This window comes from Melopsittacus undulatus, chromosome 2 (genome assembly GCF_012275295.1).
Source record: "Melopsittacus undulatus isolate bMelUnd1 chromosome 2, bMelUnd1.mat.Z, whole genome shotgun sequence".
Taxonomy (NCBI): domain Eukaryota; kingdom Metazoa; phylum Chordata; class Aves; order Psittaciformes; family Psittaculidae; genus Melopsittacus; species Melopsittacus undulatus.
This window is the reverse complement of record NC_047528.1, coordinates 73,545,376-73,557,567: the sequence shown is the minus strand read 5'-3', so window position 1 is coordinate 73,557,567 and position 12,192 is coordinate 73,545,376. Positions and strand designations below refer to the sequence as shown.

The 12,192-nt window shown below is 36.9% G+C and overlaps 1 protein-coding gene across 1 annotated transcript in view; it reads left to right on the top strand.

Moving 5' to 3' along the window:
• The window catches only part of MID1 (midline 1), a 147,867-nt gene that overhangs the window by 92,552 nt on the left and 43,123 nt on the right, over positions 1-12,192 (top strand). Inside the window, exon 3 of the mRNA XM_005151430.4 lies at positions 11,687-11,782. Coding sequence (XP_005151487.1) covers positions 11,687-11,782 — 96 coding nt within the window. The remainder of the gene's footprint in view (positions 1-11,686; positions 11,783-12,192) is intronic.

Sequence of the window (12,192 nt, the reverse complement as noted above, 5' to 3'; positions counted from 1 at the left end):
TCACAAAGTCCATAGATCTGACTCTCAGAAGCAATGGATGTAGAAAATACAGACCTGAAGTAACATACTGGGTGAACCAAGTCCAGGTCTTTTCTTCAAAGAAAACTTTGTCTTAGACCAAAATCAAAATTAGTTAATTGAAGGCCCTAAATAAATATATCTGCAGGCTTTACAGTTCCTACATCTTCCCAAAGTGCCATGGAAAGCATACTTACATAATCAGTATTGTCATATGTTTTCAGTGGGAAAAGTTTGTCATCCTTGATAGCAGGAAAACTTCAAAGACTCTGGTGAATCAAATTAATAATTTGTCCGGAGGAAGTCTGTATAAATTGGTCACATTATCTAAATGGGTCAAATGAAAAGTTAAGATCTCCCTCTCTCTTTCTTCAGGAATAATTGGATTTACATATCTCTCTAGATTACTAGCCATTTCACCAAAATGTGAGCACATTCGTTGTTTATTACTTGAATGCCTGTCCTGGTAAATGGTTACAGAAAAGTAGCCAAAGTGATATGGGAAGGTTCGGGCAGGCCAATTGTACATTTTCCTACTGTTAGCCTACATGATGTGAAGATGTTCAGTAGGCCATGTAGGATTGGCTCAGTTCTGCATCCCTAATTCATCTATGCTGACTGGATAAGATGAAAGGGTCTAAGATTTTTTGTAAATCATTCAAAGATAAGTTAGAAGGCTTCATTAATTACACATGAGTTCCTCTAGAGGACCATCACCTCTGCATTTAGCATCTGGAGGAAGAAGAAGTAGCAGGAAAATGATACTTTAAAAAGGTTTTATTTAAGTTTCTAATGTTTTAAAGAAGAGATTGGTTATACCTACTTCTTGGTGTTCTTATAGAAAAGGGAATGTCAATTCAGATGTTTTATTCTCTGTTATACGTATTTTGTTCTTAATTGGGCATTTATTTATAAAATGATAAAATATATATTTGTATTTACAAATTGCTTTAGTTTGCTGTGAATTAAATGCTCTCTTTTCTGATGCCAGATTTACCAAATAAACTAATGCAAATTTGGATGTTTAGTGTTAAGGCCAAAGACAATTGTTCTTATTTTCTTAGCAAAATATTCATTGTCTCTTCCTGTTGGAATATGCAGTTCTCTTACTAATTGTTCAAGTTATCATATGAAAAGAGCATGTAGATCTTTCCTTAGTATTCTACCTTTCAGCTGTCAAGAAAACAATGAAGCTTCCAGCTCAGAAACTGCCGTACAAAATGCAGATCAAAATTGAAACAGTGCTAGATAAGCTTGTCCTTGGGCAGTGTGAATTCAGACTCTCACAGGTGCATGTATTTGGGTTTCTATTTACACTTTTTATTTAAAAAATGTCCTTTGATTTCATATGATGTGATCTATTGCCTTACCAAACTACAACAGAATTTTTATTTTTAATGTTATACTTTAAATGTCTTGAGAGACCAGAGTCGTATGATGCTACTAGAAATGTATTGTTACTATCCTCTGATTCTTACCAACAGAAGTTTTACCCCAGGTGTGCTTTCAAGCTGCATGTGAGCTGAAGTAAAAAATAGAACATAACGCTTAGGACATAATGATGGGACCTCAATTATTATGGATGAATTTGAACTGGTTCAAGTTACATTTGATTTATTATCATAAAACATAGTAAAACTAAACCATAAAAGAATTTGCAAACATGCTTTCTTAAGCTAAAATTCATTAATTTGAAGTGTCCTCATGCAATTGTTCGTAATAGAATAAACAATTCATTAGTTCATACCAATTGATTAGTTCATATTAGTGAAATGAGACACATCTGTTACTATCTGCAATACTGAAATAAGTGAAATAATGCAAGTCTCTTGTGGCTTCCACATGGGGTGTTTTCTTTAGGCTTGTTGATTTTTTTAATCATACATTGTCAAAGACTGTTAAATAATAATCTGTCCTTGAATTATTTGCTTCTTAAATGGTAGCTGGATTAACACTGACTTGATTATTGCATTTTAATCTGTGTAAATGTATATAGCAGTAGGGGCAGAAAAATAGTATTTTAGCAGGGGAAAGAAAGTAATTATTTCTTCAGGTGCTCCTCTGGTTATAGCATACATCCCTCACCCCCTGAGCATTTTCTTGAGTATCCAAGTTATTTTCAGATCTTCTATCCAGAAACTCTTGGCACTGTGTAGTACCAGCATAGCATAAGTCGGCAACTGTGTTCCACTCAGGTACATAAAATCTAGCAGGAGATAAGGGATACATTGTAGCAGCAGCTGGCGAGATCACAGCATGATCAAATGAAAAGGGGCAAAATACGTGCATGTTTTGGAGGTAAGAGTAGTGAGGGAAGTCAGGTTGTCTGGGAATAGAGTTGACTTCAATGCAGAGGTAAGGGGAGGAAAAGCTTTTAGTGTTGTATATTAAATGGGAGAAGATGACACTTCTGCCTGCTATTTCCTTGGTATGCTTTTCTTTCATTTCTCAGCTGCAAATACAAGGCAAAAATTAAATGTTATTTTTGGGTTAGATGTTTTTTCAGTGTATCAGTATTTAAATTATCCTCCAACCTGAGCCTGGTTTTCCAACCAAAATCTGGAATTTTTGTTGCATTGGCTTGGGTTTTGTCTTTATTGGTGTCAGGTTTCAGCTTTTTGTTGGTTGGAAAATTTGAAATCTGGATTTGATCTCTGATGAAGTATTGGCAATAAGGGCTAGGCAGTCAGAGTAGAAACTTCACCTGAGTATGACAGAAATAAGAAACAAAATCTGATCCCCAATCATGATCTATACCTTGCAATTTATACTTATAATTTAGTTTAAACTCAGCTCACCACCATCACATTGTTTTAGTAAGTCTCTAAGTATGTAACTGTACTATAATTACTTAACATTTTTATCTGGTTTCATCCACAGCAGGTGGTAAATTCAAAGATTTAAACAAAATAACAACTCTGTAACTGAAATCTGAGTGAAAGATTATTATTTTCCAAACTCCTAAATTCAAGATCTGGTGCTTGGTCAAAATCTTTGTACAGAAAAATAGAGATGAATTATATTATCAGGCCAGTCTGACAAGTATTTTAGATGATGTAACTCACATTCGCCATACCAAAGTTATTTCAGGGTATTTACTCAATATAGTGGAGAGTTTTAGTTTACTGGATAAGAAATAGAAGAGGTGAGAAGACGAAAACACAGACTTACCCTTCTGTCTGTACCACAGACTAACTGCAGGCAGCAAAAAGATAAATGAGCGAGTGCCAGAATGAGCACTATACTGGTCAGATGCCAGCTGTTTTATGGCGAGTAACTTCTTGCAGCTGGAGCCTATTGACTGCAAGGTAAAGGCAGAGCCACCAATAATTTCAGTGGTGCAAAACCAGGGCATTCAATAGTGGAAGAATTTTTGGCAAGAAGCATACCATGCTTCTTGCCAAAATCCTGAGGGTTTATAAACACCAAAACAAAAAAAAAAAAGCCCAACAAATACATAATTGTCAGTGATGCTTTGTTTAATATGATTCACCCTAAGTCAGAGTTGGGTCTTTCTGATTGACTGGTTGGTTGACACTTGCCTCATGCATGATCCTGCTGGACAGTGGGATCAGCATTTTCTGAAAGTGACATTGTGCTCTGGCTTCAGGCTTGCCCATGGTGCCTGTGTGGCTTCTAACATGCCATCAGAGCAACAGCTAGGGATATATTGTATTCACAGATGCGCCTGTTTCCTCTCTACAGAGGAACTGCACAGAATGTCACTGCTATTTCTTGCATAAGAACTGCTGGTGGTCCCTTTAGGCAAGCTGCTAGGTGCTGCACCAGTAGCAGACAAAGCCAGTGTGTGCTCTGGGTGTACCAGCCCTTCCAGCCATGCTAGGAGATGAGCTTAGAGCTTCATTCTCCAGATGGCCAATTAATGTCCTCAGGAGGGCAATCTGTAGAGGTCCTTCAAAGTGTTGTTTGGCATACTGAGAAACATAAATGCAGATGGGTCCAGCAGCCTCAAATGTCAACTTTGTTACAGGTCAGCAGAAAGAGCTAAATCAAGTTTGTGACAGCTCCGCTGGTCTGCTACCTAACACCGACCAAACCGCAGTATTGACCTTCTCTACTCCTTGCCTAACCACCCTTTCTTATCTAACCATCCTTTCTAATTTGCCAGTTTTGCATAATGCTGAATTGCTTTTTATACTTACCTGGTTAGATAAGATGGAATTTTTCAACTGCAAAATGCAGTAATATGTACTGACTGATTGAAACCAGATTTTTTTCATTATACAACCTCTTAAATAAAATACAAACTTTCAGAAATATTTAGGCAGACATCTGTAGAAGCCAGGACTTTAATAACACTGCATAAATTGTGGCTCTTCAGATGAGCTTTATGCTTTGTCTTCATATAAATATGTGCAAAATTCAGAACTTCAGTTATGTGCAAAAGTCAGAACTTCAGGTTTTGGAATGACTACTTCCCAGATCTTGCTTGTACAAGATTAGATTAGGCATTTCATGAGCAGGAGCTCTTGTTGAACTCGTGGTTTTAAGTATGTTCCATATCCTGGGAGGTTGGAAGTGGGTGCAGCCAGGATGCTGGATTTCAGCTGTGCAACAGTTCAAGTTCTCCTTAACGTTCTTCATTGCAATTTAGCCCATGGGGAAAAGAATGAATTTACAATCCCTCTAACTCTCTATAATAAGTCTTTAATGACATGCTTTAATTACACTGTGTCTGGCATTTGTTGTGCTTTTTTAATGCTTCAGCTTCCAGTTTGACTACTGCATTGAAGGCAGAAATATATACTGGGCCCTCAAATATACCTTCAGTTCTGCGTTAACTCACATGTTAGTCCAAGACTGGTTTTGGTTTTTAATTTAGCCAAGTGCTTCATCTAATCTTTCTTGATCCTTGACTCCTGATTATTATTGTGGTCCTTCTTTGATTAATGACTTTTTAGAAATAGGGTTGAATCAACTCCGCATATCCAAGCCAAGCCAACATTTGAATATCTTCTAAAAGTTTAATTTAAATGGGAATCTAAAAAATTGGTTGTCATATACAGCCAGGTTTGTCACTGTCTAAACTGGGGAAAAGTTCTTACAATATGTTTGAATGCCCTCAGAAAATAAATCGCTGTTGCTGTATGAAAGAAAAATTATTTTTCTCTTCATTTTTTGGTATGTCCATTTTACATTATAATATTGAAGATAACTAAGCAGCATCATTTCCATTGGCCTGTGTTCTCAGTAATCATGGTCCCTGTTACAGGCTGAATAGTTTTTAAGCATATACATTTTTTCTTTCCCAAACCTGATACTACACAACAAAGGAAAACTTTCGCTATAACATAGTATACATATATATATGTGTGTGTATATATATCATATATATATTTTATATATATATAAGGATATGTTTTTTTACTTATATATATATTTGAGGCTTTGCAGAGAAGTAAAAGGCAATTTTAAGTTTTTCCAAGAATGCTGTCCTTTCAGTTAATAAAGATTTTATGTGGTCAAGAATCTGAAATGCTTGGATTTCCTTTAATTTCCACAATTTCCTATTTTAAATAAGTGTTAATAAGAAAATAAGTGATATTCCTATATGAAAATAGGCCCAACTTAATTAACATCATTTAAGTCATGTTGGCTTCAAATGTAGCTATTTTTTATTACACTTTTAATACAAATAGCGCTGGACAATTAATTAACAGTGCAGTATCTCATGGGTCGTTTCTTGTGATATACTGTAATCACTTGAGGTAAAAATCTTAGTCCCCAGGAGTGTATCAACATCATAGCTGTTATTTCCTTACACAGAATTTTGAAGTGCAGTTGTCAAGCTCTGGCCATTTGAGACTTGAGGTCAATAATTCCTATTAACCACAAATGTTACCATTCCCTGGCTGAAGAAATACAGGGTTGAGCATGTGTATCCTACGGAAGAGCAGTCATCTGTTTCAGGAGAAGTACATAGAATAAAAATTAGCTTATATTTTTCCATGTGCACCTGGCATGTCCATTTAAATAAAGAACACTAAAGGAAACATTAAACTCACATACACCCAAAACCTGGCTCAAAACCATGTCTAATATTCTGGCAGTTCTTCTGGAATTGATTGACAACTTTTTTAATAGGATAGACACAAGTCCTGAAGGCAACAGGCCTAGTTCATAGGGTATGTCACCACAACGAGGTGAAAACATAACTGGGGCACATGCAAGCATAACTTCTTTAAGTCAAGAACAAAAACAGTTGCAGTGATGATGTGGTTGCATGGACTTTGTTAGTCACAGGGTGTATATTTATGGTCTCTAGCCAGCCTTTGTGTACTAAAGACTGATCTGTCAAGTCAACACCGCTCTGGTTACCCTGCTAGCTTAAGTTAGGATACCATCACAATTTCTCCTTGTGATGGTTTAGTCCTCATTTTTATTTCACTGCAATGTTATTGTGTGGCTCTTGGTTACATACTTTTCCCAACCAAATCTGAAAATATATTATCCTTGTTTCATTTGTAAGGAGATGATGGGGGGAAGGGGTGGCTGTGGTTCTCATGCAACCGATGCAATTACTAAACCTAATTTCCACTATGTGGGACTCTGATAATCCCAGAGGTCTCTCCAGAGTCGTTTTCTTCATTAAACCAGGAAGTAGCCCCAAAATATACTTTATTCTGATCATTTTACACCAGGAGCAAATGAATGCAAACTGCTGGCAGCAATTGTCTCCAAAAAGCTTTGATCAGGATGGATTTTATGTAAATGATAATCAAGGCTGTTGTTACAAAGTACTGTCCCAATACTGCAGCTTCAGTGGACCAGTTCTCAAAGCCTTTCAGTAAGAAGTGAGTGGAAAATACAAATGCATATTTATATTTGCTAATGACAAGAAAAATAGTGTTTCTAATGAGAAAAAGACAGTGTCTTTACTTAAGATAGAATTTTAAATCTCATTGTAGCTGACAGCTATATGCTTCATTTTCTGGCCCTTTGAATAGATATATTTTTATGGAGAGAAAAACATCTCTGAGAAGATGATTTTGGGGATATTGCTGTTTCCTCTGCTGTGATGTAAGGCACGAGCACACAACTCAGAATTTTTCTCCTTTAAACCATGACAAGAAGCTTATATGAATTTATTTTGACAGCATTTTCAACCCATATAGCAGTTTAGTACTGTTTGTGCTACCTTCCTATCTGAGACGAGTAATGCTTTGCGTGAGACTGTTAATTTGGCAGAGGGCATGGGTTCACATTTGGTTTTCATAGACTGATAGATTTAAAGGCCAGAAGAGACCATTATGAACATCTAGTCTGACCTCTCACTTCAATCAGGGCACAAGCCTCACGCAATCGTTACTGCAACAAGATCATGACTTCAGTGAGAGATAGAAAGCAGCTTAAAAAGAGCATCCAGCCCTGAGTTGCTTTCCTCTAATTTTTAGCATTAATTTCTCCAGCTTCAGACTCCAGTCCCTGGATCATATCATTTTATAGGCATGCAGATTCAAAACGAAACATCATCCTCAATTGTCCCTTTCGATTACATGTCTGTGATTTCATCTACTTGGATTTATCCCAATATTATAGGAATATTTATGTTGCATAGTTGTCAGGCCATGTTAAATGGACACTAAGCATTCTTTTCACTTTATACTGGATGTTGTAAAAACAGTTGCAAAGCACGCATGGAATGTCAAGATCTTGGGCTAGGTCTGCACTGGTAAGTCAGGAAGCATTCAACCTTGCTTTTGCTTTTTGAGAGCAGTTTGCATTCACTGAGTTAATATGCTTGAAGCCTGTTCACGGAGCAAATGCACAGCAACTATTGTCCTTTCAAAACCCAACCCCTGCATTTCCAAGATCAGTCTTTAAAAGGCAGATAATGATGAAAATTGGCGAGTGACAAAAAAGATAAGGGAAGGCAGTTGCAAATGTTTAAAAAATTATTGTATACTTTGTGCATTTAAAAATAACATAACAAAAACAGTTGTAATTTGGGTCCCCAAAGAGAACAGCAGTAGAAGATTAGATGGGAGGAAGGAAGATACTTTGAATAGGCTTATTCTGACACTCATTTTCACATGTACTCATCGTAATTTGAAAGCAGGCTTTGTCCAGGCTTAAAAGCTGTCTGCAATTCACTATCTCAGGAATTCTAGTCTACAGAACTGGATCAATTTTTCAAGATGGCCAGAGCTCCGAAGCTGGCATTGAAGTGTCACACAACTGGGGAAGTTTTAGGTGTGGATGTGAAAGGCAATTTGTGACACTTCAGAAAGTCTTTGAGCAAATTTCTGCTTCTGAAATTTAAACGTTTTTCAGGCTCCCCCTATACAGCGTAAAGAAAGAGGGCAGGGCTTGAACTCTGCTTCTGGTACCTACTATCATGTGGTAGGTAGAGGGGTACCACGTTCATATAGGAATAGAATAAGGTAAAGAACTAGAAGATACTGCCAAGAGAAAATCCAGGTAAACATACTGCAAGGATTGATTGAGTTTGATGACCTTTAAAACTTTCAAGTCAGGCCAATTTAAAGAGCTGCTATCCAGTACTTGCCTAGTAAAACTGGAAAGATTTACATTAATTTTAGAAAGCAGCCACCGGGTTCTTACTGTCTTGTAAAACATTAACATAGACTGACATTTAACAAGCAAACTGATGTTTAACAAAAAAAAACACAAAAGTTTAACAAAACTTCCAAGCTTTCCAGTTTGAAAATGACACAGTTTGTGGAGCTAGACTACAAGGACTCATTAATAACAATTTTTGTAAAGCAACTTACTTGTTTAGTAGCTATTCTCTGTTTTCACAGTTTGGAAATGCGGAGGACATCAAGAGACCTGTGTGATAATATAGGATAATAATATAAATGGGTTTATGTTTATATTGACTACATATGAAATTTATTCTAAAATTTTGTTCTTTATCCAGGTTTTGAAAATATCCTGGATATAATTAAATATAATTACGAATAAATAAATTCCTATTTCAGAGAAAAGTGCTTACTCTTTATGTAGTAATGGCCTTTGCTGAGACACTTTCAGGATATCTAAAATCACTACAGTATTCCATAAAACTTTAAGAATGTATTTTTTTAATAATATGTACAAGTCCTGTCTGTTAGCATTTATTACATCAAATATACACTTTAAATTAGGAAGTCTCAATCAAGAATACGTTTTCATTTAAAACCTTTTAGTATAAAATATTGAAACATGTACAAAATATATGAGCAATAAGAAGGTATATATCTTTTCAAGGGTATTTGCACATTTGGATCCCCTTAGCAAACTGTTTTTTAAAGGCAAAAGTTATCTGATACTGTAACTATATATGGTATTTTGATTTTGCATGTGAGTCTCAGCTCTACAAAAGGACATATAACATCACAGCAAACATGCCTTTGCAATTAAATGACCGTTCACAGTACACCTTATAGAAATACAAGATACATTTCAAACTGTTTGGTAAAGAATGCCCGTTCTTGTTACTCTTTGTTTTAATGGGCTATAAAATAAATGCAGTGTAGAAGGTATTTTTATAGCCAAAGGTTGTGATACACCATATGCATGGTTGTGCTGGGAAAAAATGCCAAAAATATGTACTTCAAACACCTATCACGCTTCTCAGAAGGGTTATATATGCAAAGCCATCAAAATCCTGTGCTATCTTTAATGGAACAGGACTGACTGCTCCTCTGGTGTTTACAGCATCAGCCCTGGTAAATGTCAAAATGTACGGTTCAGCAATGAAATACTGACAGCTTCTTTTGTTTGTAGCCATATACAAGGAGTAAGGAGACTGCACAGATGCAAAAAAAAGCAAGGCAAGGAACTAAGTGCTTAAAACCAGCATGAAATAGACTGAGAATATCAACACCAGAAAACACACACACACATAAAATGCGTACATGGAGGTGGTAAGGGGCAGGATGAGGGAATCACAGAATCACAGAATCCCGAGGGTTGGAAGGGACCTCAAAAGATCATCTAGTCCAACCCCCCTGCAAGAGCAGGGTAACCTAGAGTACATCACACAGGAACTTGTCCAGGCAGGCCTTGAATATCTCCAACGTAGGAGACTCCACAACCTCCCTGGGCAACCTGTTCCAGTGCTCTGTCACTCTCACAGTAAAGAAGTTCTTCCTGATGTTAATGTGGAACCTCCTATGCTCCAGTTTACACCCATTGCTCCTTGTCCTATCACTGGATATCACTGAAAAAAGTCAAGTTTGTTAATGGTAGCTGACGGGACTTAAGCAATGGAATAAATACATTGGGGGGAAAAGTAGTAGTGTGAAAAAAAGAAGCCCATTAATAAAAGATGAGGAGGGATGAAGTGAACAGGAGCTCTGCAGAGAAACTACAGCCTTTGTGGGGGGAGAAACACAGGTCCCAGTTCTGGTGTTATTGTTCAGTGCTTCCTAGATGCTCAGTACTACTCAGAGGACAAAGTACAATTAAAAGTCAGGGACTGTCACCCTATCAGGAATACTAAGCAAGGGACTAGTCTCACACACTTCCATAGCTGAATAACTATGAGAAATAGCTTGTCACGTCCAGGTTTTTCAAAATGAAATATATGCCTCTGAAGTTACTAAGGTGTCTACAATCAGGACCCTTTCTAAAGGCATTTTAAGGGGGAAAAAAAGAAAAAAAAAAAGGACTTTTCATGCCCATATGCTTCCAGAAGATTTTCCTGTAAAACAGGAATCTAGGGATGTGCAGCAAAAAGCGAGCTGATAGCTGCAAGTTCCATGATGTACTGCAGAGTCTGGGTCCCAAGGCAGCCAGACCAGGGAACAGGTCACAGCCATCACAGACCTCCTCCTGTGCTTGGATTTCCTTCCTGTGGATACAGAGGATAGAAGGGAGGCTGAAACATTTGTTGGTAGATCTCAATCTCACATGCAATTGCACAGTGGTCAGGATGTGGCCTCAGACCTGGAAGCTGGAAAGCACTCTGATCTCCCACATTTGCAGATATTTATTGCAGCCATAATCACTTGATAAACACAGACACAAACCACAAAGTTCTCTCACAAGAACAGTTTGTGAAGGCACATTCTGTGAGTAGATATTTCATTCTTACACATAGAAAGGATGTTTTTCTTTAGATTTTTGTATAAAAAATATAACTCCACTGAACTTGGGAATTAAATCAATTCGACCAATCTTTCTCAGCACTGTGAATCCCAACAAGAAACTGCTGACCCGTCTATTGGGTCCTTACAAGTACGTTCCCAAAGGGCACATGCTCAGAAATCTCAGATAGCAGCAGCTTTTAAATTCATATGTTATACTGAGAGCAGGTAATAAAGAGTCAAAAAGTGTTCTCAGGCAAAATAAACCACTTTTTCTGGTGAAATGTTTTTAGATTTGTTGCTCCTCTTACTCCTTCTCCTCTTCCCCCTGCCCCCAGCTAAAACTAATTGCTTAATCTAGTTTTCAGTAGTTCCTTAGAAAATCTGTTTTCTAGAACTGGCTCTTGTCTTGAAATTTTCCGCCCTCTTGTCTTGCCTTACTTGATGCATAGACAAAACATCTAATGAAGCATATCAAAACAAAGGTCTCATGTTCATACCTGTGTAATTACAAAATTCAGATCCTAGAAATAGATCAATTTTTCAGCTGTTCACTTAAACATGGAATTCTTCAAAATGCTAATGTGCTCCTTTTCCTTTCTTTTTGACAGCAAAGTTTGGAGAGTAACCTCACTAACCTTATTAAGAGGAACACAGAACTGGAAACTCTTTTGGCAAAACTCATTCAGACCTGTCAACATGTAGAAGTGAGTACTGACCTGCATTTGAGAGTCTTGTAAATTTAGTTACAATCACAGCATTCATGAACAAATTTTTAAACAAAATTTTTAAAAAAAAGCACAGAACTAAATTAAAATAGTTGTAAACTGATATGGAGCTTTTTTGCTGATAAGTGGTATTCTCAGTACTGATTACCTTCTTTCCTTTCTACTCCCTGTTAATTATGATATGTTTGTATGGCTCCCACCACTACTATATTTGAGCACATCACTCACCAACTGCAACATGTTTATCTTTTGGGGTCCTTTGTGTGGTAGAGTAATAGCTACAGGTAGAAAACTAAAGCAAATAAATAGTAATGGCCAGGACCACAATGATATTTAGATTTCTATGGGCTACTTACATTTTTTTAATCAGAATTAAGTATCTAAATACA